General features: G+C 32.0%; 1 protein-coding gene across 6 annotated transcripts in view; it reads left to right on the top strand.

Annotated features, from left to right (window-relative positions):
* dnc (phosphodiesterase dunce) overlaps positions 1 to 26,529 on the top strand; it is an 847,926-nt gene that overhangs the window by 329,778 nt on the left and 491,619 nt on the right. The window contains exon 1 of one of the 6 annotated variants that reach the window (XM_085953039.1): positions 23,436 to 23,581. The exons of the other annotated variants lie outside the window; for them this stretch is intronic. Coding sequence (XP_085809165.1) covers positions 23,454 to 23,581 — 128 coding nt within the window. The 5' untranslated portion in view covers positions 23,436 to 23,453. Of the gene's footprint in view, positions 1 to 23,435; positions 23,582 to 26,529 lie in introns of those variants that run through there. 6 annotated transcript variants of the gene reach the window in all.

Genomic DNA, 26,529 nt, shown 5'->3' with positions numbered 1-26,529 from the left:
ATAGGCTTCATTGTTTTACAGCAGCTTTTCATATACGCATAACTGAGAAGTAGTGAAGTTTTAACGTGCGATTAAGTTCAAAGATGAAAGTGCCAATGTAATGTGTTGTATTATTTGCAATTCATTTTGATGTTTCATTAACTTAGATATTGTTCGCTGGCGACCGACAGTGGCAATAAATTCGTCATGAGATTACGACAGACAACGTATTTGCGACATAAACACGGACAATAAATCCTCATAAATGTTCACCTTTGTAATCTTTCCTTTTCGCAGGTATTGCGTTTAAAACGTTCACCACCACTCATGTCTATTGTTTGATCGTTTAGTCGGTGTTGATTAATATATATATATGATCGGAATTCAACATAATTAAACGTTTTTAAAATATATGATATTTGTCAATAATAGTTTTTTTATCATCTTGATATTTAAAGGGTGTGATTCTCGAGAAATAATCAGAAAAGGCTATTCTCGAATCTCCAGAAATTAATTTTTCAAAATTTCGAGAAACTATCAATGGGATGCTCAAAAAAGCGAAAAAATATCTCTAGGCTAAGCTCACCATGAAAATTTGATATCTTAGAAAATCTCTGTTAGAAAGAACCAAAGAAAAGTTTTTGACGGAGTTTTTAAAAATCGTAGGTTAAAATTGTTTGGCTACAAAAGCTAAAAAAGGCTTCGAATTTCATTGTGAACGGAATTTATTATTTTTTTCGAAAGTCTTACGAATTCTCGAGAAATCAAAAAACCAGTCTCGAATTCTCGAGAAAACAGATATTCTTAATTAAGAAAATTCTCGAATCTCGATAAATGAAAAAAAATAGATAAATATGGTTGGTGCGATGCGTTAAGCTTCTCAGAGAAGTTACTTTATTTTTTATGGTTTATTTTTACTACAAGAATCTCCCATTATGATGTTGCAGTGTGATTTGCCTGCTGTTTTACCATGATTCTTTTTTTCGATTTCACAAATATGTCTTTGCTATGTCGATCAAATAGCTCTGAGTATGTGAACAGTGATATGAAAGTATTATTATATACCTACAAATTATCCCCGTGGGTATCACAAATTTTAATTGTTACTGCTGTTGCATTAAATTTCGATCTAAAAAGAAATATCATGCAATGAAGTATTTGTTCATCCGAAGGTCGGTAGTCTGCCATTCTGTTTTTCAAAATATAAAATACACTATCTCAATATAATATGATAACCTAATTCAATCTAAAGCTAATTTTAAAGATTAACAACTTTTGGACAGCAATTACGGAAGTTTCGGTTTACTGATATATATCGATTTTCTTTATTTCCTATTTTATAATTTAAGTACTTCAAAAATTTTCGTTGTTAGTGATATTATTATATAATATCACTGAAATTAATAAATACCTTAAAAACAAAAGTTTTAATGAAAAATTGTATGTGTACGTGGGGGGTATAAATTTACCGCACCGGGTTACACCAACCCTAGTTGCGCTGCTCAGATGCGTTGATGATCCGCACACACAATAGAAAAATTAGAGGGAACGTTGCTTGTGGCTACCCTTATATTTGCTTCGCTTGCTTAAGGTATAAGCATTCGATGGGGCGCCTAGGCAATCTTGCTTATATTTAATTGGCTACGTATTGGATATTGTCAGTTACGGCGATATGATAGCACATTTTACAATAGTGCAATGTCGAGTTAAAAAACGTATGTTTAATTTATGTATCCCACAAGGTAGTGACATCTGTGGTGAAAGTCAACAAAGCTTCATGCGAAAAATAAAAATGGTGGATATAATAAAATTTCACATAATTAATTTGTAACATTAAATTACTCACGAGTCGTGTTAAATAAAAACACAATTGTGTGCTTTTCTATAATTTATGTATCAGCAAAGACACTTCTTAAGCCAAGCAATATAAAACACTGAGCTATAAGAATTCTTTCGTGACTAAAGAATTTATTTTTTTCTTATTGCTCAATAAAACTTCTTGAGATTTTTGTAATTTACTAATAAATTATAAGCCATGCTTAATGCAACTTTGTGTAATATCGTTATACATTTCAGTTTTAGTTAGTATTTTTGAGCTTAGAGAAAGTTTTATTTTTATTATTATTTGAATAACATAATGTGATTTATTAAATTCGCTGAACTTAAATCAATACGCATTACTAAGTATTTATATTATTATAGTCTTTGATTACATATTATCTAATATTCAATAAATGTATGATGTATGAATAATAATTTATGTAACAGACTTTACAAGTACGAGTATTTATAAGATGTAGAATTGTAGATGTATATTTACTGTGCGACTATATTATCTAAATGATTACGTTGTGAATTCCATAAAACCTTTTCGACAAAAACAATAATAGTTTCTTAAAATTCTTCTCAGTGCCACACCACGTTCCTATGTGTGTCTTTGGAGTTTTGTCAAAGGCCAATTACCTCCATTGTTGGACACCCGAAGTCTTTAAATCCAACTCGACACTATCATCACGTGTGAAATCGATAAGGTGTCCGTTTGTGTTCCGGCTTCCCGGATATCAGCTGCTTTGTTGTGCATGATTCACGCACCCTTTGTAGGAACATAGCTCAACCATCCACTTCGACCTAATTTGATGAACTATACATACATACAAACATACACAAAATAGTATCTGAGTTGTATTACCATGATTTCAATTGAGATGTATCTATTAAAGCTCTGTTCGAATCTTGAACAAAGTGCCAGTACATACGTATTTATTTTTTATGTTGACATACTATTCAGTCAATGGGTTATAAAATTATGCTTTTTTACTTAGTCTGTAAAATGATAATAATATATGCATTATGCTGTCCCTTTGGTATAGGTAATTTTTTACGTCATTAGAAAATAATTGTATACTTATTGCGATTAAATTATTGTTATACAGGAAGCGCTTAGTTTCAAAAGCCTCTAAAACGTTTTTAAGTAGTTTTGAGAAAAATGAGATAAACTCATATCTATTAAATCTGTGAACTTTATGTATTTATTTTCCAACGTTTTTATTAACTCGTATTCTTATTTTTCCGGTGGTTGTTTATCCAGTATAAATCTTGCAATCATTTTTTAACTAACTTTCCGACTAGATAGATATTTGAAACTTTTAGAATATATCAGAACACGATGCCAATGCATTCTTTTAATACTTTTAGCCATCTTTAAGTAGAATTGAATTCATTGTCAGTTAATTCTGTTTTGTATAAAAAGTTATTTCGGGAGAAATCCGTAATCCAATGAACTATTATTGGTTGCTAAGTGGGTGGTCCTAGCTACTAAATTATTAATATATACGTGCGTTACTATGGAAATCAAAATGACATTTCAGTATTCTATATTTGTTTGTTTGTTTTTTTATTTATTTCATATCAAGTACAAGTTTGAGCATATTGAGCATAATAATTAAACAGAAAATTTGCAAACGTTGTATATAAAAAGTTCTTTTTGTCTTGTAATTATTTTAATTCTTACATTCTAACGAGTATTTTAGCTTATCTGTTTTAGGGCCTTTAGGGGTATTTGAAAAAGACACCCAACTATTTTAGCGGGTTTTGAAATCGATCATAAGTATTGACGGTTTTTGGCGTTTTTAAAGTTCAATCTTTGGCTTTCATATAGGTAGCAAAAATATCCATCTAAATACATATCTAACTCAAAATTTTTCAAAAACCGTTTTAGGGGGATTTGATACTAGGCGCTTCAGTTATGGATTTACAATAAAAATGTATGAAATATAACACGTTTTCATTTCAAGGGCTTTATACCGTTCATGACTCATGGTACATTTTGTAATAATGTTTTCTTGCGTGATTTACAACAACTCACTTTCATTATAATAAAATACATACTACAGCTTATTCGAAATTGGCTATTAAAATGTGAATAAAATTCTACTTAACATTAATCGGAACACCAAGATTACAAAGGTCAAAGCGTTTTAAATCATAGCCCTTATTGCTACATTATTTTATGATTCTGGGGTTAATATACAGTACAGGGTAATGAAGCAAAAATAATAGCCGACGTTAAAATTATTACCTAGGTATGTATATAACGACAGCTTTATTTACTTCATTATTTTATTTTTTTAATATTATATAAGCAGGTACATAGTATTTACGTATATAAATATTCAGCTATATTTTATTAATAATATTTACGTGATAATTAAATATCGTCATTATGACTTACTTACCTGAAATGTGCGAGTAACATAATATTATCATTTTAAGGCAATTTAGGCATCGAAAAGGATATCAAATTATTAAAAGATGAAGATACATCCTCTACAATCTACATACTAATACATAGATGATATCGTTACTGTACAGACTAATATTGCCGTAACCCTCACTTCTCACCAAATTGATATTTTGATGGTAATGGACTTATTGCATACTCTTACACGATCTGGCCAAGTATCATAGAATCCCAAAAAAATATTCTAGCCAAATGCTGTAACCCTCTCTAAACGTAAGCCACAGGGTACATACAGAGTAATCCACTCAATTTGTAATAAAATAATATATATAACATACAAAGTAAATCCAAAGCCCACAGTTTTTTTTAACTTCCTGAACAATTATTTTACGGTTACTTGAGCGTTACGCTACTTAGCCGTACAGTGACGATATCATAAGAGTCACTGAACTAAAGGTTTATGGCGAACTATTCCTCTGACCGTCTCACCTGAAGAAGATAGACTATCTGCATGAGAGGCGAACCTAGCTTCTGAGGGTCTCGAAGATTGGGTAAAGCCATCTCCCACCCGGAGCCAGTCTCGGGTACCGTACATGAAAAACCCTAAACAGACTGAGAACCATGATATTATATCATATATTACGATTAACAAGTGTAAATAGTGTAAATATTACCTTGAAATATTGTAGTTTAATATTAAGCATTAGGCTCAACAAACCAATTTATAAAAACAACATTTAACTGATTAGTTAAAAAAATTACATACGAGGAATTTATTTAGACATTAACGAATTAGTGTTTGACAAACCAATGATTAGTTTTGTTTTACTACCTCACGCCAACAAAAAAGTATATTGACGTATATCTGAAAAAAATATTTTCCCGTCGAAATAGTAAAAAAAATGAGGAAACAAGGCCGCCTCTCTAATTTTTCTGCCAGGCTTCAAACACTCATTGTGTCAAATAAGAATTCGAAATTATTTGTTAAGTTTTCGCGGCTTTTTTGTTGTTTTTGTTTAGGAAAGCTCGTAAAAGGTTGTGACACAATGGTAGATATATCATAAATCATACTCGTTATGCCATTCAGTTTGAATTTTGTCTCTTTTTTTTTTAAAAATATACCAATTTATAAATCCGCAGAAGCCATTTGGCGATAAGTACTTCGAGCTTAAAGCTGTTTCGTTTTATCATTCAGAGTAAAGCTCAGACATTTATTTATTTATTTAAACATTACACTGCAATCTAGCTTTTATAAAACAAATAATTCACGAATATTGTATAACTTATTTTTTATTCAATACGGAATCAAACATGATTTAAAAATGTTAGGTAAGATTATTTTTATTGAAAAATCATTTTGAAATAAAACACATAGCTGCTAAAAAAATGTAGAAGATAATCTCACATCGTTTACAGTCTGGGTGAATTTTTAACCACTACTATACGACTAAACTGTTGATCCATATTTCATGCTTTCACATATTTTATATTCACTAGGAAGGTACACTTTTATAATATTATTCATTCCTGCCAAAAATGACTTTCAGCTTTGTTATATAAAATATCAAGGTACCTAGTGAATGGTTCAACGTTTTATATTTAGAGTCATTGATCACTTTAATACTCGGTCTTTAGTACCAAATACCTATCTTCAATATGATTTATAGATTTCCAATACTTCTGAAAAACGTATGTTAACATCTTATCCGGCACAAACGTAATGATTGAGCATGGATAATTGCTTAATTTATTACAAGAGTTGTTTACCTGTCCATCAATAATGGTTATTGGACATCGTCTATGTTTGCGATGACATTTACATACATGAAATAACAGGATATTTAAATCTGTGAAGTAAAAACAAAATCAATGAGATAGAAATAGCAGATATGTTTGAGATATAAATCACTTCCACGAGTTATCAAAACTATTGCCAACAACCTCAAGAATATTTCTTTAACCTTTCATTTCTATATTTCATATTTTTGACATCATATTTTAGCAAGTTAATACAAATAGATACTGAAGCAACTAGTATGTATACAACGATAAACTTTAATAATATATTGTTATATAATAACCGATAATATATTATGTAAATAAAAATGTTTTATTTCTTCGCTTTTAGGTACGTACATACGTTATAGTATTTTTCGTCATACATATATTTAGCATATTTTGGGTTTTAAAAATAAAATATTACAAAAATATTTAAATGTTTTCAATACGAACTTAAAAAATCCATATAGACTTTTCTTTATAATAAAATAACATGTTTCACAACACGTGTAACATCACTTCAGCACCTATCTAGAAGGTGTCATTAATGTTTTAGGACTATTTAGATCGTTAGAGCGATGACAAGAAATATGTCATCGATTTCTTCAACTTTTAAATATATTGTACTAAAACCATAAATAATATTATAGTATAAGTTAGATATTTATTTAAAAAAGACATATTGAGCAAATAACAAATTATTAATTCAAGGCATTCACTACATGACATTTAGAAAAATATGTACAGGTAAGTCAACTTAGTATAGAAAAAAACAAAGTAAAAAATAATTTTATAGCAAAAGCAGCTTCAAACTTCAATATTTAAATAAGATTTGACATAAATAACAAGGATTTCAAGTTATGCACATTTACATTTTTATAAAAATCGATATTTTTTAAAATAAATATAAAACAATATCAAAACTATGAATTAGTCAAAAATCTTTTCATTACAATATAGAAAATTTAATAAACTAAATTTTAATAATAAATTTGACCATAAAATAGTAATATGTAATAATAAGATGAATTTTTTTTTAACAAATTTACATTTTATAACATTTTTTGTTTAAATTATTGTAAGTTTATCTTCGATTTAATAGATATTTTTTTTTAATGTTTTCAGATACCCACGTTAATTATTAATACATATGTTTTGAAAACGTTACATATCACATTTTAAAAAAGAGTGACACAACAACAAGTTGCAAAAATCTTCATATTACCTAACTACACTAATGTAAGATAACTTTTTTTGTAGTTTTTTTGTAGACAACTGTTAACTTTTACTATAAAATAATATATTTTACATACAAACTATTTATTTATATATAGGTAAGAGATTGCTTTCACTATTTTAAATAAAACACAATTGTGACTTGGAACGTTTTCGAAATACATCATTCAATAATTATGCTTTCTGTTTTCGCCTGTAATTTGGATTATCTCTTATTCTTATATATCTCATATTGTACCTTTAATTCCGTGATTCTAGAGTGTGCGTGATTTATATTATTATTGATATTGTGTGACGTTTTGGGCTCATTGCAAAAACTATATTAATACTTCAATAGTAATTCCGAAGTCATAATAATAAATATGATTTAGTAGTAATCATCTTATTTCAGGAGAATTTTACAAGTCGCTTCTTCGCTCGAAACAGTTCGTTAGTATTCAACTACTCGTTAGATACGATATCGTTTGATCGTTTATTGGTTTCAAAATAAAGACGTCCATTCGGATTTTCTTTCATCACTAAGTTTATATAGCGGGCGGGTCTTGCCCGATTCGCCAGTGATGCGATTCCAAATAGAAATTGTGCAGAAATAGCCGGTGGCAGCGAGTCAAATATGTCGGGGACACTTTGCGGGCCGCTAATTATAATTAAACCTGCCTACGATTCGATGAACTTTTTATTGCACGTTGGGAAATTCTCACATGCGAGTGACGTGATGCCTCATCCGGTCATATTGATATGCGCAATACTTTGACAGACCCTCGTGATGTACGATCATTCATTAAACATCAAAGTCTCAAATTTATTTGAAGTCAAATTGAGTGTATCTTAAAACTACTGTTAGAAACGATATATCACAACATGTGATAGATTATTTGAAGGTTGGGATTATAGCTGTCAATATCATAAAATTGTTAAAAAAGATAAATTACTGCAGATAGTTGTGGCTATTTTTACCGAAAACCTTTTCCACGAAATAGATGATTTTTATTTAAAGAAATGTTAACACTAATTTTACGTCATTATATTATGTAAAATAAAAAAAAATGAATTTGAATCAATCATTGGATTTAAAGATATACTTGAAAAATAATACATGAATTTGATCCAGTTACGGGATTCAAATCTACAATATACCTAATATATATTTATAAAACGGTATTTGTACCTAAGTTACTTCACTGAGGGTGGGTAAATGATGAATAATTAATAAAAATACATATATTATAACAGTATAGCTAGAACAATATTATTCTTCTAGAACATTAGTTATTTATAGTTACTACTACTTCACCATGTTCGATCCTTGGATGTTCATATGGACCGTGTGGGTTGTTTTTACGAGAAATAGATATTAGTCGCTTGCTCAACTTATTCGGTCCAAACACTAAATACAAACACAAATTGAAAAACAATAAGTAGGTATGTGTATGAGCTAGACCCAGGATTCAAACCCGGGACCTAAGATATTATAGCTTACTAGATATAATTTTATTTTGTCTGTTACATTGCTATAGTATAGATAGACTATTTATAGAGGAAAAAATTAACCTTGAACTGTGAACTCTGTGCACGAATTTAATTGTTGTTACCGATACTTTTTCCGACTGTTTTTACGTGGAGCTTATTAGATCGTTTTTTCTCGTTCGGCGATATAAAAATAGCTATCGACTGAAACAGAAGAATTATGGAATTTATTCATATTGATATTTTTTTGCTGTAAAACGCAATTCTATCAGGCAAATTCCACCTCAATAATGAATGATTTATTATCTTAAAACCAATAAAATTAATACAATAAATAGACACCAATAATTAATTATATTGTAGTGATACAACACATGGTATAATCTAGAATAATTAAATTAATTATTGTAAAATATATACTTTACTCAAATTTTCAAGCAATGCATAAATAAGAAAGCATACAAATGTACGCGATGTCATAAAAGTTGCCAAATAAATGAAGTGGGAATATACGGGACATATTGTTTGGCGAGTGGACAACCGCTGGACAAAAATATCGTCATACTGTGCCCAATGAAAACTAAATAAATCCACATGAACGCCAAAAAACCCTGGATCGATGAACTCCTAAAGTTTGGTGCATGTGAGTAAAAAATGTTAAGAAGGACCTAAATCAAGCAGTGTGTTGACCTTGACAGATGATATTGATGATAATGATACACTTTATTCACTTGAAATAATTGTTAGAGAATGGGAATTGGAATGACATGATTATGCCATTAAGTTATAATTTATATTAATGTAACTGTAACAAAATGCTATCAAATAATAATAGTTAATTATTTTTAATAAAGTTTATATTATGTAGGTAGACTATTACCATTTTATTGTAGGCTTGTAATTGGAGATGGTAATTAATTCTATTGATTTTTCTCGAATTAAAAATTGGATAACAACATAATATTAAATTAGATAGTGTTTATTATATGGTGTAGTATATTCACTAATGATCTTGGGAGGGATCCCGTATGATCATTGCCATAATCAAAAGCCTGCACGAGAATAGCGAATGCTGTGTCAGAATTGGAGACACTGTCACGGAATGGTTCGGGGTCACAACCGGAGTCAGACAGGGTTGTGTCCTTGCACCGTTTCTCTTTATCATTCTCTTTGACTTCATACTACGGAAGTCAATACCACCTGACCGAGGCATACCTGTTACCCCCACGGTGAAACCATGCGACCTGGAGTACGCCGATGATGCTGTCCTATTCGACAACTCAATCAAGGGCATTCAAGAGACAATCGACAGGTTGCATAACAACTCCTCTCGCGTTGGTTTGAAAATCAACGCGAAGAAAACCAACGTCTTGTGCAATAGCACCTGTCCTGATCCAGATTTCCCTCTGATTAGCGATGGACAAAGCATCGAGAGCGTCGACAGTTTCAAGTATCTGGGGGTACACATCACGGGAGATGGCATTTTGCAGAAAGAGCTCGCTATCCGAATGGGAATGGCTGGAGCAACATTCAACTCGATGCGAAATGTCTGGGACTCACGATTGTACTCGGTCAAAACCAAATGCCGCCTATTCGACGCTTGCATTCTGACGGTGCTGCTTTACGGTAGCGAATCATGGCACCTTACGAAGGCTCAGAGCAACCGTATACTGAGCTTCGAAAACAGATGTTTGCGACGAATACTGGGTGTGCGGTGGTATGACTTTAGGAGCAACGAGGAGATAAGAGAACGTACCAAGCAGCCTCTCATCACACTGAAAGTGAAGAGGCGACGTTGGACCTGGCTCGGCCACGTGCTGCGGATGCCAGAAGAGAACTTTAACCTGGCTTGCCTGTTCTTCAAGCCGACCGGATTCCGGCGTCCTGGAAGGCCGCTAAATACAATCTACAGAGTGTATACGGCGGAGCTACGGGATACTGGTTTGACCTGGAACGAAGCAAGAAGACTGGCGAGCGACAGGGATTCTTGGAGGCGCCGCGTGGTGTCCATATGCTCCAGCTAAGGGGCGGATATGGGCAAAGAAGAAGAAGAAGTATATATTTAATTTGTATGGCTTTATATTGATGACAGTATAACATTGAGTTACTGTTAAAGCGGGATAGGTCGACTTATTCATCCATCCTATTACTAAACAGTGAATTATTCTTTATAGGCGTTATGCTATGAATGACAGGTGTCGACAAATTCTAACAGACGTCTTGACAGTAATTTCAAAGTCTTTTTTCATCTAACAAGCCAGGTACACTTTTAGATTATGAGAATATTTTCATCAAAAACCGTGAGATAAAGTTCTTTCAGGTTAAGGTCATATATATTTATTTAATAATTTCAGTACAATTGTGTCAATCTTTCCGGCATACTTGAAGCGCAAAAATGAAGAGTGAATGTCATGATACAAATACGCGAAATATTAATAATTAGAACAAGCTTACTTGATAATCTTGAAGAAGCACAAATTAAAAATATTGAATTTAAACGAATCTAGTTGTAAGTTATTATAATTAAAAACTCGCCAGTCTTCTCGCTCGGTTCCAGGTCAAACCATCATCCCATAGCTCCACCGTATACACTCTATAGATTGTATTTAGCGGCATTCCAGGACGACGGAATCCGGTCGGCTTGAAGGACAGGCAAGCCGGGTTGAAGTTCTTTTCTGGCATCCGCAGCACGCGGCCGAGCCAGGTCCAACGTCGAGAGGCTGCTTGGTGCGTTCTCTTATCTCCTCGTTCCTCCTAAAGTCATACCAGTATTCGTCGCAAACATCTGTTTTCGAAGCTCAGTATACGGTTGCTCTGAGCCTTCATAAGGTGCCATGATTCGCTACCGTAAAGCAGCACCATCAGAATGCAAGCGTCGAATAGGCGGCATTTGGTTTTGACCGAGTACAATCGTGAGTCCCAGACATTCCGCATCGAGTTGAATGTTGCTCCAGCCATTCCCATTCGGATAGCGAGCTCTTTCTGCAAAATGCCATCTCCCGTGATGTGTACTCCCAGGCACTTGAAGCTGTGGACGCTCTCGATGTTTTGTTCGTTGGTTTTTTTCCGTTTTTTGGTCCGTTGTCTGACGTTGGTTTTTTTCGCGTTTATTTATAAATATATACAACTTACATATATTATATATAATATGCATGATAACTTTATTAGGTATATGAACTATTTACTATAAATATTTGATAAATTTTATCATATTCGACTTTAATCATACAGTTCACATGAAGATGTCTTTACTTAGATTGTTCAAAAACATTCTAGGATACGTCCGAAGGATCATCGTAGAATGCGAATGATTCGTGGTTTTATCTACCTCACTATGTATCATTTTCCTCGTATACGGTTCCGAGGACACTTTTTCATATCTTCCTTGCAACTATAATAAATTTACTACACATTTATATATATATAAAGTTATTGACGTTACAAAAAAGTATGCTCTGCTGTCTACGTGACATCTTGTTTTAAATACCTACATACATACATTCTGACGATTGTTGCCAAAAATCATGCACAATATTATATAAATGTTTTGGCAAACCGATGAATGAATTTTTGAGTTTTTTTTTGTATTGCATGAAATGACCTTGACGCATGAATTTTATATGCGTAGATAATAAGTTAATGCATTTCAATTTCAAATTTTATTTTATAATTTATTTTATATTTATTAACTTAATTTTGCTTTTAATTCACCTATTACAATATATTATCACTATTTATTGCATCAATATATTATAAGAAAATTGCTGTTTTATTCCATAAATATTCGAGGTGGGGTAGTACTAGAGGACTTCACCATAATGTCATTGATGCCAGTTGAAATCTCGCGTTTGGCAAAAATCACGCATTTTTATTAAATTTCTAATTATACCATGATCATGGACTAAATAAATTAGGGAAATTGATTATATTTTTACGATTCTTCTTAGTTCTTCATCCTGGATCTTCTTTGTTGAGCTAAATATGCTTTGTTAGTAAATGTAATATACATATATAACAAGCTATGAGGTACAATGATAATAGCGTAGTGAACCAGTAGTGTAATTAGTAATGGAAGAAAAACAATCAGGCAAACACCCAGGCTTTAAGAGAATCATATAAATATATTGTGACTTTACTTTGAATCGAACCCGGAGCCCCCGGATGAAAGGCCGACGCCTTAATATGCTCTGGATTATGAGGGCTGCGGGATTATCTATACATGATAGACGGGTGGCAGAATATCCTGGCTTCGAATCCCACATATAGAAAAAAATATGTTGTTTTATTACCCAAGGACCAAATAATATGTTTAACGAATCTTTAAGAATTAGTTATTATAAAATTAACCTTGTCAGGAGGTGGCCAAGATTTACATAGGTCAAAACAAAATATAACGCATTCCGATATATATAATATTATATAATATGTTTTAAATATAGTAAAAATATTATTTATCAGAAATATAAATATGATGACAGATTTTTAAAAAGTAAAATAAATGAAAAATAATAATATTGGGCCACAAATAAAACTTAAGAGTACAAAATATAGTTAAGCCTTGCAATAAAAAAATATTATTTTGTGTAGGGATCATAATAAATTTATTAACCTATTTTTGAAAATAATGCTTATTTCCTACCCAAGAGCGCGATTATAAATGTACGCATTCCCGGCTTTGGTTTGCCTGTAGGGAATCCAATCCCGAGCCAAAATTCTGATCCCGGGATTTCGGGATTACAATTTGACAATCCCGGGATCCCGGGACTGGTCCCAGGATTGGCATTTTTTTTCCATTGTTAATATAAATTTTTTATATTTACAAATAACATTGATAAAATCGGTCAAAAATAAATCTAGTATAATTTATACTATTTAAGACATTTATTGTTAATATTGTATATCTACGTTCAATCTTGGAAATAGATAAGTTTAATGGAGTAAATAATATTGTAATATAAATAATAATGTGGATTTAATATGAGATTGCTGTTTCTGATAGTAAAGACGTAATGAATGGATTAGCAAGATTTTAAATAGTAATGCAAATAATCATGGCGTACTTATGGCCTTTCCACTTCATAAATCTAATTAGTCAGCCAAATATGAAACTGCCGTAAAACGTATGAGATCATGGTGGAATTACTTTGTTAAAAGTGCGAAGCATTGTTTTTTCCAATCTTTCTCATTTTTAATAATTTACGTGAAAAAATAAAATGAATCGGCAACTTACATATGGGTAAAAATCAAACTTCATTCAAACTCAGTTTATTTCTAAAGTAGTTATTTTTTATTAAAAGTATTTTTTCTGTTATATTTTCGTTTTTATTTTATTTTCTATAAAAATTGATAAAAAAATCAATCCCGAAATCCCGGGATTATGTTTATCAATCCCGGGATTCATAGGTATCGAAAATAGCTCGGGATCCCGGGATTGGAATCCCTATTTGCCTGGAATGCCTGCTGGTTGGCATACATTTTCAAAAATTTAATACCACATATTTAAAATTGCGTACCTACCCACTTATAATAAGACATTCAACAGATGTATTTTCGTTAGATCCCCGTAAAGTCGCCGCTGACATATAAAATACCGGCAATTAATTATTACAATTTGACAAAATATTATCCCCCTAGTCCGGCGTCGCCGTCGTGTGACGCACGCCCAGCAGGCGTCGCCTTGTCACATGCGGCGTCTGAAGCAACTGCGACGCCAAAATATACGACGTCTATTTTCTACCTGCCGCCCATTTCGGTTAATTCGATTTGGTCTGACCTGACACACTAAAACAAATTCGTGTACCTATATTATTAATTATCTTGTTATTAATAATTCATTTATTTAATCGACGCCTGATGGAATATTCTTAAATTAGCCAAAAATAACTACCCAGGTACACATAGGGATTGCAATACCGGTATTCAATTATCGTTACCGAAATACCGGTTTCACAAATTAAAAATACCGGTATTTTCGGTATTAACAAAGCGTACACGTTTATGTTTTTCGAAAACGAGTTTAGTGTCATTTTTCGTTGCTTACAATGGGGCGTCTTACGTGGACGACGTCGCGCGAAGCGTAGAGCGCACGCGCAACTCAAACGTATAACTGTGTGTGAAAATGTTCGTAAACAGTCTTTTTTTGGTTGTACGTTTATACGGTTATACGTTTGAGTTGCGCGCACCGCTCATCGCTTTGCCGACGTCGCTCACGTAACACAAGCCGTTAGTTTTATGCTGCCAAAACGCAATTATATTGACTGGAACCAACATGAGTTAAATAATATTAAAACAAAATCCCTCAAATATACTTATAAAGGTGTTGCGATGAATTAACGTATTTCGAAAAAGGAACTATCCATGGAAAATATTTCCAATTATTCTATAACTATTGATCCAACGTTGATAGTAGGTACAGGTAGTAGGTACGTTGATAGTGATACAGCAAACATTGAATTTAAAAGAGATTTTCGTGTGCCCGGACTTATAGTATTTGTAAAATTTTGCAGTTCTAAAATATTATGATCTATACATATTTATAACTAATTTCAACATAATAAATGTAAGTAGGTACTGTTGTAGGTTGCAATAAAACAATTTTTTGAAATAGATTTTAATAGTAATATTTATGATAGGTACTTCTTTTTTACCACGTTTTTATTAGCTCGTATTCTTATTTGTCCAGTACATTTTTTTCTTGTTTGTCCAATACAAATCTTGCAATCGATTTTTAACTAACTTCCCGACTAGCTAGACATTTGAAACTTTTAGAATATATCAGAACAGGATAACAATGCATTATTTTAATACTTTTAGCCATCATTAAGCAGAATTGAATTAATTTTCAGTTAATTTATATGGAAAGTTATTTCGGGAAAAATTCGTAAAAAGTAAAACACTGATATTGGTTGCTAAGGGGGACCTAGCAACTAAATTATTAATATATACGTGCGTTACTATAGAAATCAATATGAAATATCAAAATGTTTCAGTATTCTATATTTATTCAGTATTTCTATAAAGAACAAAAAAAAAGTATTTATTAACACATAGAATTGTCAAGTTTATATGATTCAACAGAAAATTTAAAAACGTGTTATATAAAAAGTTCTTTTTATATTGTAATTATTCTATAATATGTTTAGACGAATACCGGTAGTCAATAAGAAATACCAAAATACCGGTATTGATATATTCATTCGGTATTCCAATCCCTAGGTACACATCGCTGTCATTTATATACCACTCATCTATATGCATCAGCAATACTCAGGACCAGTGGCGATGCGCCTTTGAGAGCGCTGGAGCGGTGAACACCTACCCACTCAATTTATGCGAAAAGATTTTTTTTTTAAATAAGTATTTCATTTATTAAAAGTGTTCTAATCTATTACCGTAGTCATTAATTCGTATACAAAAACAAATTGTAATAAGTATGTGTTTTTAACCGGCTATTTTAAATATAATATACAATAATTCACGCGTCGCGCTGCCATCGTCCGTGTGGTTTCGCTTTGCCAAATGCAATGCTATTCGGGAGCGAGTTCCTCGATCGCACAAGCAATCATGCCTTGTAATGAGAATGAGTGCGACAGCAATAATATTCGTCTGTAGGTGATAGCGTGAGATAGCAATACTTCTTCGAGCGCCACTCAATGTCGCCAAGGCGCATTCCATACTCGAACCGTATAAACGTATAACCAAAAAAAGACTTGGTCTACGAACATTTTCACACACGGTTTATACGTCTGAGTTGCGCGAGCCGCTCAGGCCTCGTAAGACGCCCAGTAAAACCTCCCGAAAGCGGATTCATATTATTAATAATTATTGTTAATTAATATTTACATATTACAGCTTGGATATTTTTTATAATGCTGCCTCAGCATTATTTAACATTAGGTATAATAGAAAAAAATCTTATTGAGACATTTACGAAAACAGTTTTACTATTTATTAAACTTAATTATTTGCACTATTCCGATGACATCAGTGGAAAGTGAAAGATGTTTTTCCACACTCAAATGGATCAAGTATTTTAGCAGAAACACCATCACGCAACCAAGATTGAAGGCATTATGTATGCTCAGTATCCAAAAAAGAATGAATTTATGTCGATGAAAAACAGAAGAATGGATTTCTCATACAAATGAACAATAACATAGGTACTTTAAAAAAAAGTGAACTCCCAGTAAAATAACTCACCGTTCGCCACTGCTCAGGACTGGTTTTGTCACTTCAAAAGCACGGTTGAGAATGGAATATAAATTAATTAGTTGATTTTCACTATTTTTGAGATACTCGTAGCTATTGAATTTGTTTCTACATTTCCTTCTCAATAAAATAATAAAACTAGGTAAGTCAGAGGTTAATGGGAACTGTATTAATTTTGTGTTTGAAAATATTAGATAACTTTAAAACCATAAATGCATTAAATAAATAAAATAATATATCTACAATATGTTTTCATACAATTGAACATTAATTAATTGTTCCCAATTAGACAAGCACAATTTTCCATTTTTATTTTAAATAATAATTATAGCCTAGATTCATGTTAATCAAGAGAAGTTTAGATTTCAATTTCACATCAACGACCAAATAAGAGTTATCTAGTGTTAGTGTTGAGGTGACGTAATCAAAGAGGAATAGTAGTTGAGAATGTCCTTTTAAAGCTGACAAAACAGGTCCTTATCATCACTAAAATATTTTAACTAATGCATATTGTATCTTATTTCAATAAAATTATTTTTTAGCATACTTATTAAACTAATACTGCTGAATGATGATTCCTTACTTACTTCACCTTGTCATCCTTCACAAAATCGTACGAACTCCCATAGTCGGTAAAGTGCCACTAGCTACGCCAGATTTTCAGCGCACATATTATTCGCGAAGCGAGATTCGGCCACTACAATGAAACCTCAGACGATATGTCTAATATATATCACACTCACGCAAAAAAATGATACGTGATAATATTCTTCACTTAGGATTTTTGTACCAGCTTTCAAACTTGTGGCATCATAGTACCAGCGTACTCCTAAGTATCGGCGGAAACATCGAATCCATGAGACTCCACGTCTAACACTTGTACAGGAGTAAAGGTACCACATACATATTGCATGATTGTCGTTTGATCCTAATATAATAGCTAGCATACGACGCAGTAGGTAGCTAAGGGTACCAACCTCGCGGCAACTGAATTTGGAAGAGTTTTCTATTTTCACGTAGAGACGATTTTGCTCAATGGAAAACTACAAAACTGATTTAAATTATAGTCATATTTATAGTATTTTATACAGGCCTATTCCTACAGTCCTATTGACTTGGGTGCGCCACGGTTGCCGATGATGGTGGTATTTCTAGTGAGCTTGGAATCCGCATGCGTGTGCCGGGCTCTGCGTTCAACCAACTTGGAGTCACATGGAGGTCAAGGCTGTATTCTGTGAGGACCAAAATATGTCGTCTGTTTAACGCGTGCGTGCTACCTGTGCTCCTGTATGGCTGTGAGACATGGCATCTTACTAAGCTTCAAGAGTCTCGGCTTTTGAGCTTTAAGAATCGATGTCTCCGCCAAATCTTAAGGGTACATTGGTACGACCGCGTTACAAACACCCGAGTTCGTGAGCAGACATAACAGCCTTCGGCGGTTGAAGTTATCACGAAGAGACGATTTACGTGGCTGGGACACGTATTCCGGATGCCGCCAAAGAGTGCGGCACTTTGTACCCTTGTGGCACAGCGGCAAGGGTTCCGTCGCCGTGGCCGGTCTTCCCTCACCCTGCAGCGGTGCTACAAAAGCGACCTACCTGTTTCAGGTCTGACATAGCGGAAGGCGCAGGAGTTGGCCAATTTGTACTTGCCCTATGCCCCAATGTTGGGACGTGACAGGGTGGAAGAAGAAGAAGAAGAATTGACATAATGCAATAATATGGTGTATACTGTCTTATCGTGTAGTCAATTAAATAATAATTATACTATTTTCATCATTTCAAAGCATTGCACTGATTGAATATTCTATGTTAATTTGGTAAATAATATTATTCTTATCGACTACAGTTAATCTATTATCTATCTATTGATCTAGCTATATATATAAGAGGGGTTTCCTTAGCATATACCTGATGTTGGATATTAGGACAAACTTTCGATCTTTATGTATTATATGATTAAGTTTTAACAATATTAATGAAATATTAAAATTCTAATTAATTAATTTTAAACAAATAACAAGGTAGGTATCTCTAGATTTAGCTAATATCCATAAATAAGTAGTTATTTATCTTGTATTTACATTGCTAAATTATCTGCACTTAAGTATCTATATTAAATACCATTTTAATATTTTTTTTCCATAATAAAAGAATTATTAAATACTATTATAGCACTCTTAATGTTCTAGTTTTGATGACAGATTTCGGAGAAAATTTATTCGTTACATTTTTTAAAATAGAGCAAGTGACGCTTATTTTTTAGAACATCAGCAAAATATCGATGAATGAATTCTAATTAGAGTCAGATTTGTAATTAGTCAATATGAAATCGCTGATTATGAATGAAATTGTGTAGAGTTTAAAAAAATGTATGAGAATGCTGAATATTTCTTTCACATTTTTTAGTATCACGCAGATACAATGACCTCTACTCTTCTATGAAAATCATATTTATGTTCCCATTAATAATATTTTTTCTTTGTAAAGGATGAAAAATGTATTTCAACAGAATTCGGTATGAACACTGTACCAGCAACATGTTATTTTTTGTTACCATCAAAATTAACGGGTTTTTACCTTGACATTAGCAGTTATTGTTCGCTTATTAACTGTCAAATTATTATGGTATACTTACTAGTGGTGTATTTCTAACCGCCAGATATTATACATAAGCTTATAATAGAGCATCTGTATAATATACATATATATTATATTACATACATATACATTATATTATATTATTAGGTATATTGACTTACTCGTAATCGGTATTTAGTTTAATATTGTTATTATTTTATTATATAACAACCAGGGAACCTAATCTTTCACTGAAGCCATTAAACACCGAAATAGATATAGCGGTTTTCATAATGTCGAGTACAATTCGGAATTATATATAATATGTAAGATTATATTTACAATAATCTGCACAAACCCAAAGAAGAGGATATTGATAAATATATATAGGTAAGGAGGTATTAGGTTAACTACAGGTATTCTTTGGCTTATGGTCTGTGGTCTATGTGCGTTGTTTCGTATTCAACATTAATATTTAGTCGTTATTATGTAATTAAATAAAACGTATTTAGGTACTTAAATTATATACGTAACTTGGTTAAATGTGTACATAAAATTTAGAATTAATTAATTAATTAAAAACTAAATTGTATCTACTCACCTACATAGAATTTTTGTAGTAAAATTACGATAAATTTCTTTATGGTACCTACCTAATAGTAATATATGCATAAAATATCAACTTAAGGCTATATTTTTACCTACCAGAGGCACCTAGCGGAAAAATACGAATTTTTCAATTTGATACATTTTTTGATAATTTACAATTTAAACTGTGTTAATTTATATGGAGAGTGGAATAATTCCGATCCCTCCTTAGATTCATCACTTTCAACTCATGATTCCTTTGTTTCAGCAGAGTTTCAGTACACAGGTACAGAGGACACTTCATGTCATTTAAAAACTAAAACTCTTTCTTTAAGCACTAAGGTGCATGGTTGCTACATCAGTCCCGTACAGCATCGCTTCAGGATAAGGAAGTGTGGCACTAAAATCTTATCATTCCGACACGTTTATAGCGTCATGGAAGGCGGCCGTGCACAAATCGCGGGTGGAGATGAGGAAACTCAAATTATTGTGTTAATTAATATATATATATATATATATATATATTACCCATTACCAAAGGTCTCCGGCAAGATGATACCATTTCACCTAAACTATTCACCGCTACTCTTGAGGACTTATTTAGGAAACTTGATTGGGAGGAAAATTAATATGGAGCACCTTAGTCACCTGCGCTTTGCAGATGATATTGTTATACTCTCACAAGACCCGAAAGACCTCCAAGGTAGAATGCAAGAACTCGCGGATGTCAGTCAAACGGTCGGTCTAAAGATAAATGTCTCAAAGACAAAAGTGATGAGGAACTGTTTTTCGGACCTTGCGAGTATCTGTATTTCTGGCACCCAACTCGAGCAAGTCAGCAGCTACGTTTATCTCGGACAGCAGGTGTCCATAGATGGAAGCATACACGATGAAATTGCTCGAAGAACAAAGCTGGGATGGAGTGCTTTCGGACGTCTGAATATTATCTTCAAGAGTGACCTACCATTATGTCTTAAGCTTAGGGTGTTCAACCAATGTGTGCTACCCGTGCTCACGTATGGCTGCAAGACGTGGACCCTCAACACGAGAGATGTCCAAAAGCCAAAAGTCACACAGCGAGGCATGGAGAAGTGCATGTTGGGCATCACGCGAAAGGACCGTAAGAGGAACGAATGGGTTAGGAAGCAGACAAGAGTACGCGATGTAATAGACGTTGCCAAACAGCTGAAATGGAGATGGGTGGGGCATATTGCTCGCCGAAAGGACGGCCGCTGGACAAATGCCGCCATCCAGTGGTACCCAAGGGGTACGAAACGGCCACAGGGTCGCCCTAAAAACCGCTGGATTGACGAACTGGTAAAGTTCGGCGGAAATACGTGGCAGCGAACGACACAGGACCGAGAGAGTTAGAGAAAGCTTGGGAAGGCCTTCATCCAGCAGTGGATTGATCCGGCTGATGATGATGATATATATATATCTGAAATCATTAAAAAGAAAAATATTTTTTATTTCAAGTCAAAGATAAACTTACAATTATTGTAAAAAAATGTAATTAAATGTAAATTTGTTGCAGGACCCCATCTTATTATTTGGTACATATATTTTATGATCATATTTATTATCAAAATTTAGTTTTTTTTAAGTTTTCTATGTTTTATCGTAGAGATTTTTGACTAATTCATAGTTTTAATATTTTTTATATTTATTTAAAAAAAAACATAGATTTTTATCAAAATATAAATATGTATAACTTAAAATCCTTTTTATTTATATCAAATCAAGCTTCAATATTGGGACCATACCTAAATAAAAAATCGTATTTTTCTACTTGGTGCCTCTGGTAGGTAAAGACATCACCTTAACAACTCATTCTTATGTATGCTATATAATTATGATGAAGTCCAATAATTAATAGCAATGTTAGTAGGTATAGTTAATTTAATAGAACAATATTTACGTTAGGAAAAAATTTAAATGGTAGGTAATAAACTGTATATTCGAGAGATGTATACATGAAGTTTAAATAAGGCGACTCTGTAAGGAATTACGTAAGTAAATCAATCAATCTATGTTACATTCGTTTACGTTTACAGGGATAAGGAAAGCTGGCGGATTTTTCCACATGGGCATTCATTTAATTACTTTCAATGTTTACGCGGCTCAGTTGTTTATTGTTTTCATTGTATTTTTAACCGTCAATAAAATGGAAAAATAGACTTCGCCTAATAATGAAAATAGCCGACCGTGCGAATTGAGAGTTAGGCGAACCGAGCCAACCGCCCCGAAACATAAATACCACCACAATCCGGCCGCCGGAATTTTCGAATGAGAGAAAATTTTCGTCAACTCGAACAGCTGAAAGTGTCGTCGCGCTTTTCGTCAGTTTTGATAATATCTGCTCCACATCTGACGGATAACCTAACTCGCTCGGTTTTTTACGATTTCTGCATCGGCAAAAAGACGAGTTTATTCGTCAAAACGCGCTCACAATCACACAAATACTCGTTGACATAACACTATACACTAAATCCGAAGTTTCTTTCTTCTTAACAGACTGATTAATTAGTGTTATGTGTCGCTTCTGTTTCACAAAGAAACGCGCGGATGTCAGTGGTATATTCACGCTGACGTAGGGCAGTCTTTATTATTTTTATGCAGTTAATATTTTGGCGCGCCGGAGAAATGTGCTTTAACTACCGGGATGCATTTGTCTTGCACATGTAGTAGTGTCTAATAACTATTATCATAGTTGTGTATGTGGATTTGTGCATAATACTTCTTCGGTGAAATGCAATGACCTTTTTTATACTGCTTGTGTTTCTAATGTGTCAGATGCATTCAATGAACTCGTAAAAATTCGCATACGGATAATCGTTAGTAAGTGTCTCGGCCTAAAGATTGTTTATACTTCCGGTGCGACTGTTTGCACAGCTTTTCCCGTGGTAATTGTATTTAAATAATACAGTTATATTAAAAATATAAATACAATATAAATCATGTGAATGCTGAAAATTTTAGTGATTTTAAATAACAAGCAAATTAATTTACAAATGAAATAAATTAGTTAAAAATAAAAAAAGTAATTTACAGGTGGTTAATTTAAAAGTTTAAGTATTTTAATACATACAATAAAATATTTTTATTTTATTTATCTATTTATTTTGATATGAAAAAGTGTCATTTTGAATAGAAGTTCTAGATAATAATAATAATATGAAAGCCAATGTAATATACCTACTTTTCTAATAATTAAACTTAAATATAAATTAAACATTTTCATTTTTTTTGTATAATTTTGATAGTTTCAAACTCGTGGGAAAATGTCGCGACGCGGTGATAAAACAGTTTACATAGACAGCGCCCTCGTAGAAGAGGGTGGAAGCGAAGTTCCGAACAAGCTTCAGCTACCCGACGCTATGCGGCGCGCTCTCGACAAAATTCAGGTGGATGAGAAAACGGGAGAAGCTCAGCTATCCGCCGCTATGTCGCGCAGAGTCGCCCGGAGAAGGCGCGGGTGGACAGTAGTTATCGGTCCTGAAGTTCGGTACATATAATTTCATTTTCACAATATTTTCAAACTATAGATGGGTTAGGTACTAATTTACATTTTATTATTAAAATATAAGCAAAGTATTTTTGTCACTCAAACAAGGAGTGTGATAACTTGATTCGATAAAATTAGACATAAAAATATTATAATAATATAATATGTAATGTATGCATCAGATAGTTCATATTTTTATCACACCTGCATTACATTTAAAAACCCTGATTAATTAAGTTAGTTTTAAACATGTTTTCTAAGTCGGTATATTGCGATGGAACGATAGTATATGCTGTACAAATGTGACAATATATGACTTAAAATAAATTAAATTAGTGAAAATTACACATGCCCATACACAAGAAATAATAATACATGGCAGAGCATGTATTTTCGTTTACTGAGATTTATTTATACAAAAGAGAATAATTTACCTAAGTTATTTGTCAATGATTTCGCATTTTCTACTAAAATTTAGTACTTATCTTATATTGAATAACAAAACATTAAATTTCTGCTTTGGAATTTGCTCCATTTTACGGAGAAAATAAAATTATCAGGATGAATTTTATATTTTAATGGTTTCGAAAATAATTATGATAATATTCCCATATATGCAGTATAATAAATAATAGTGAGGTACATCAAAGTTTTAGCATGTTTTTTTATGAATAACATGTTTAAAGTTTATTACCCCAACCTGAAATCATGGTATTGAAATCATTTCAGTCATTTATTGCGCGCTGCATCTGTCCTATAATATAATATTTTATAAAATTTTATGGTGGTTATTCTGTTGAATATAAATATTTTTTTATCAATATAATATAATGTTGTAAAACAATAAAAAAAATCGCGTACAATACAACAGGAGATAGAAAATATTTAATTCTTTCTAAGATTATAATGTATTTTAAACAATATGCAAATTTTGTCTAAGAGAGAAGCTGGTTTAAGGAGTAAATAATTAGTTTTAAATCCGACGAAATTAATTAGTAGCTAACCTTGGATTAATGTTTGTTTCCAGTAAAATTCATACAGACTACAAAGTACAATATCTAGGACGATGTTTCTGTATGCGTATCTTTTATGCTTACTTGCTAAAAAAACAAGCAAATATTTTTAATACGGGTGTAGTACAAAACGTCGATTTAAGGGGAAAATATATATTGGGGTTATTATTATATTGAGTTTAGTTGTCTACGATTTAAATGCGAGAAATATATTGGAATATGTACCATTATCAATATAATATGTATAAATTTTCACGTTTATCTGAGAGATTATAACAAATAAAACAAAATATTATGGATTATTGTTTATGTAAATTTGAAGAAAAACGCGAATTGAAACAATAATCTTCGATTTTTCATTACAGTTAAAAATATATCTCATTGATAAGCTAATAAAAATATCAGTCTAATAATGGACATATAACTGATTAAATGTCAGTAAGTAACTTTTCATTTAAGTTGCTAAATGTGGTTTTGTATGAACAAACCAATGACATCAAACATATACAATTTTCTCAATGGTTTTTCTCAAGTTAATGTGATTTTATTGTAATACAACGTGGTGGTTATCCAGAGCTTTTTCATTATTTACCTAAGTAAATTTAGTTATCAAAATATAATTTTTAATTTGAATTACTTATAGAAAACCTCAAATTTCTATAAATTTACAATAATACAGTAATGTATATTTATAGTGTGAATTTTATATTACCGAAAAGCACTCGCTTATTAACTACATACTTATACAAGTCATGCATTACCTACGAGTATATGAAAGTTTTAATCTACGTAATGCACGTTTGCTCTATTGTACTCAACCATATGTCAGAGTTATTAAAATTAAGTAATCCATCTCAAAAAAATTTCACTCTAACGAGTTTCAGCAGAAAAAGTAATACACATTTAGATTTTCTACCGTGTATTAAAAAATACTTAACACATCAAATGAACAATAATTAATGTCGTATACGAGTATGATGTTGATTTTCTTTATCTTGTACTTTTATTGTAAGTAGGTAGAAGGTAATTATTATTGTACCTACAATTATTATTAAGATAAGTAGAGAGGTTATAATAATATATAGAACTAACTTATTTTTCAGAGTCAGTAAGTATCTATTGTCTTTATTTTACATACATTCTAATAAAAGTATAAATTAATGAAGATGTACATAAAGGTATTAAAATAAATGGATAATTTTGTATTATATTTCGATATTTTTTTGGTTGAACTGTAAAATACATTGTGAGTTTAAAGAAAATAATAATTTGAAATTAAAAAATTTGTATGCCAAGGGTAACTTTTTAATAAGTTTGTTAATGGAACACTAATAATAAGGTAACTGTCAATCTATATGCTCTCGTAAAATTGTGTCAAGATTATATTATTTTCACCTTTATTTTTTAAACTCCAAGGAAATATGACAAGTATTTTTAGAACAAAATTACAAAGTCAAATAGTTCCTCACACACAAAAAAAAATGTATTTAAGCTGGATAGTATTCTTGAAATACCTTTCCTGCATTATTTTAGTAAAATTATTAAATTTCGGTATTTACAATAATTATAACAATCTAACGTTAAGAAAAATATTGATAAAAATAAAAAATAATGAAAGTTATGAAATAAAAATTAAATATTCGATCCTAATGAAAGTTTGATAGAAGTATGTACCTACATTGTAACTTGAGATAAAATACAGCGCTTTCTTCGAGCTTTTCAACTAAATTTTGTTCTCTTAAGATATCGTTTCTTTGTAATTTCGTAATATAATGCCTTAAGTTTGTTTTTATTACTTATTTTCTACCAGTTAAGTTAGAAACAGGAGCATTAATTTTGACGAAAAGTAGGTAATAATAATATGCCACAGAAGTGTGTACTGAGATAGTTACGAGCCAGGTAGTTAGGTAGTTAGGAGCCAATTAGTCTAATTTT

The sequence above is a fragment of the Rhyacophila brunnea genome, unplaced genomic scaffold (assembly GCF_057557595.1).
Source record: "Rhyacophila brunnea isolate RB1 unplaced genomic scaffold, BYU_Rbru_1.0 scaffold_3, whole genome shotgun sequence".
In the NCBI taxonomy this organism is placed as follows: domain Eukaryota; kingdom Metazoa; phylum Arthropoda; class Insecta; order Trichoptera; family Rhyacophilidae; genus Rhyacophila; species Rhyacophila brunnea.
Note: the sequence above shows the minus strand (reverse complement) of the source record. Positions and strands in the feature narration are given on the sequence as shown.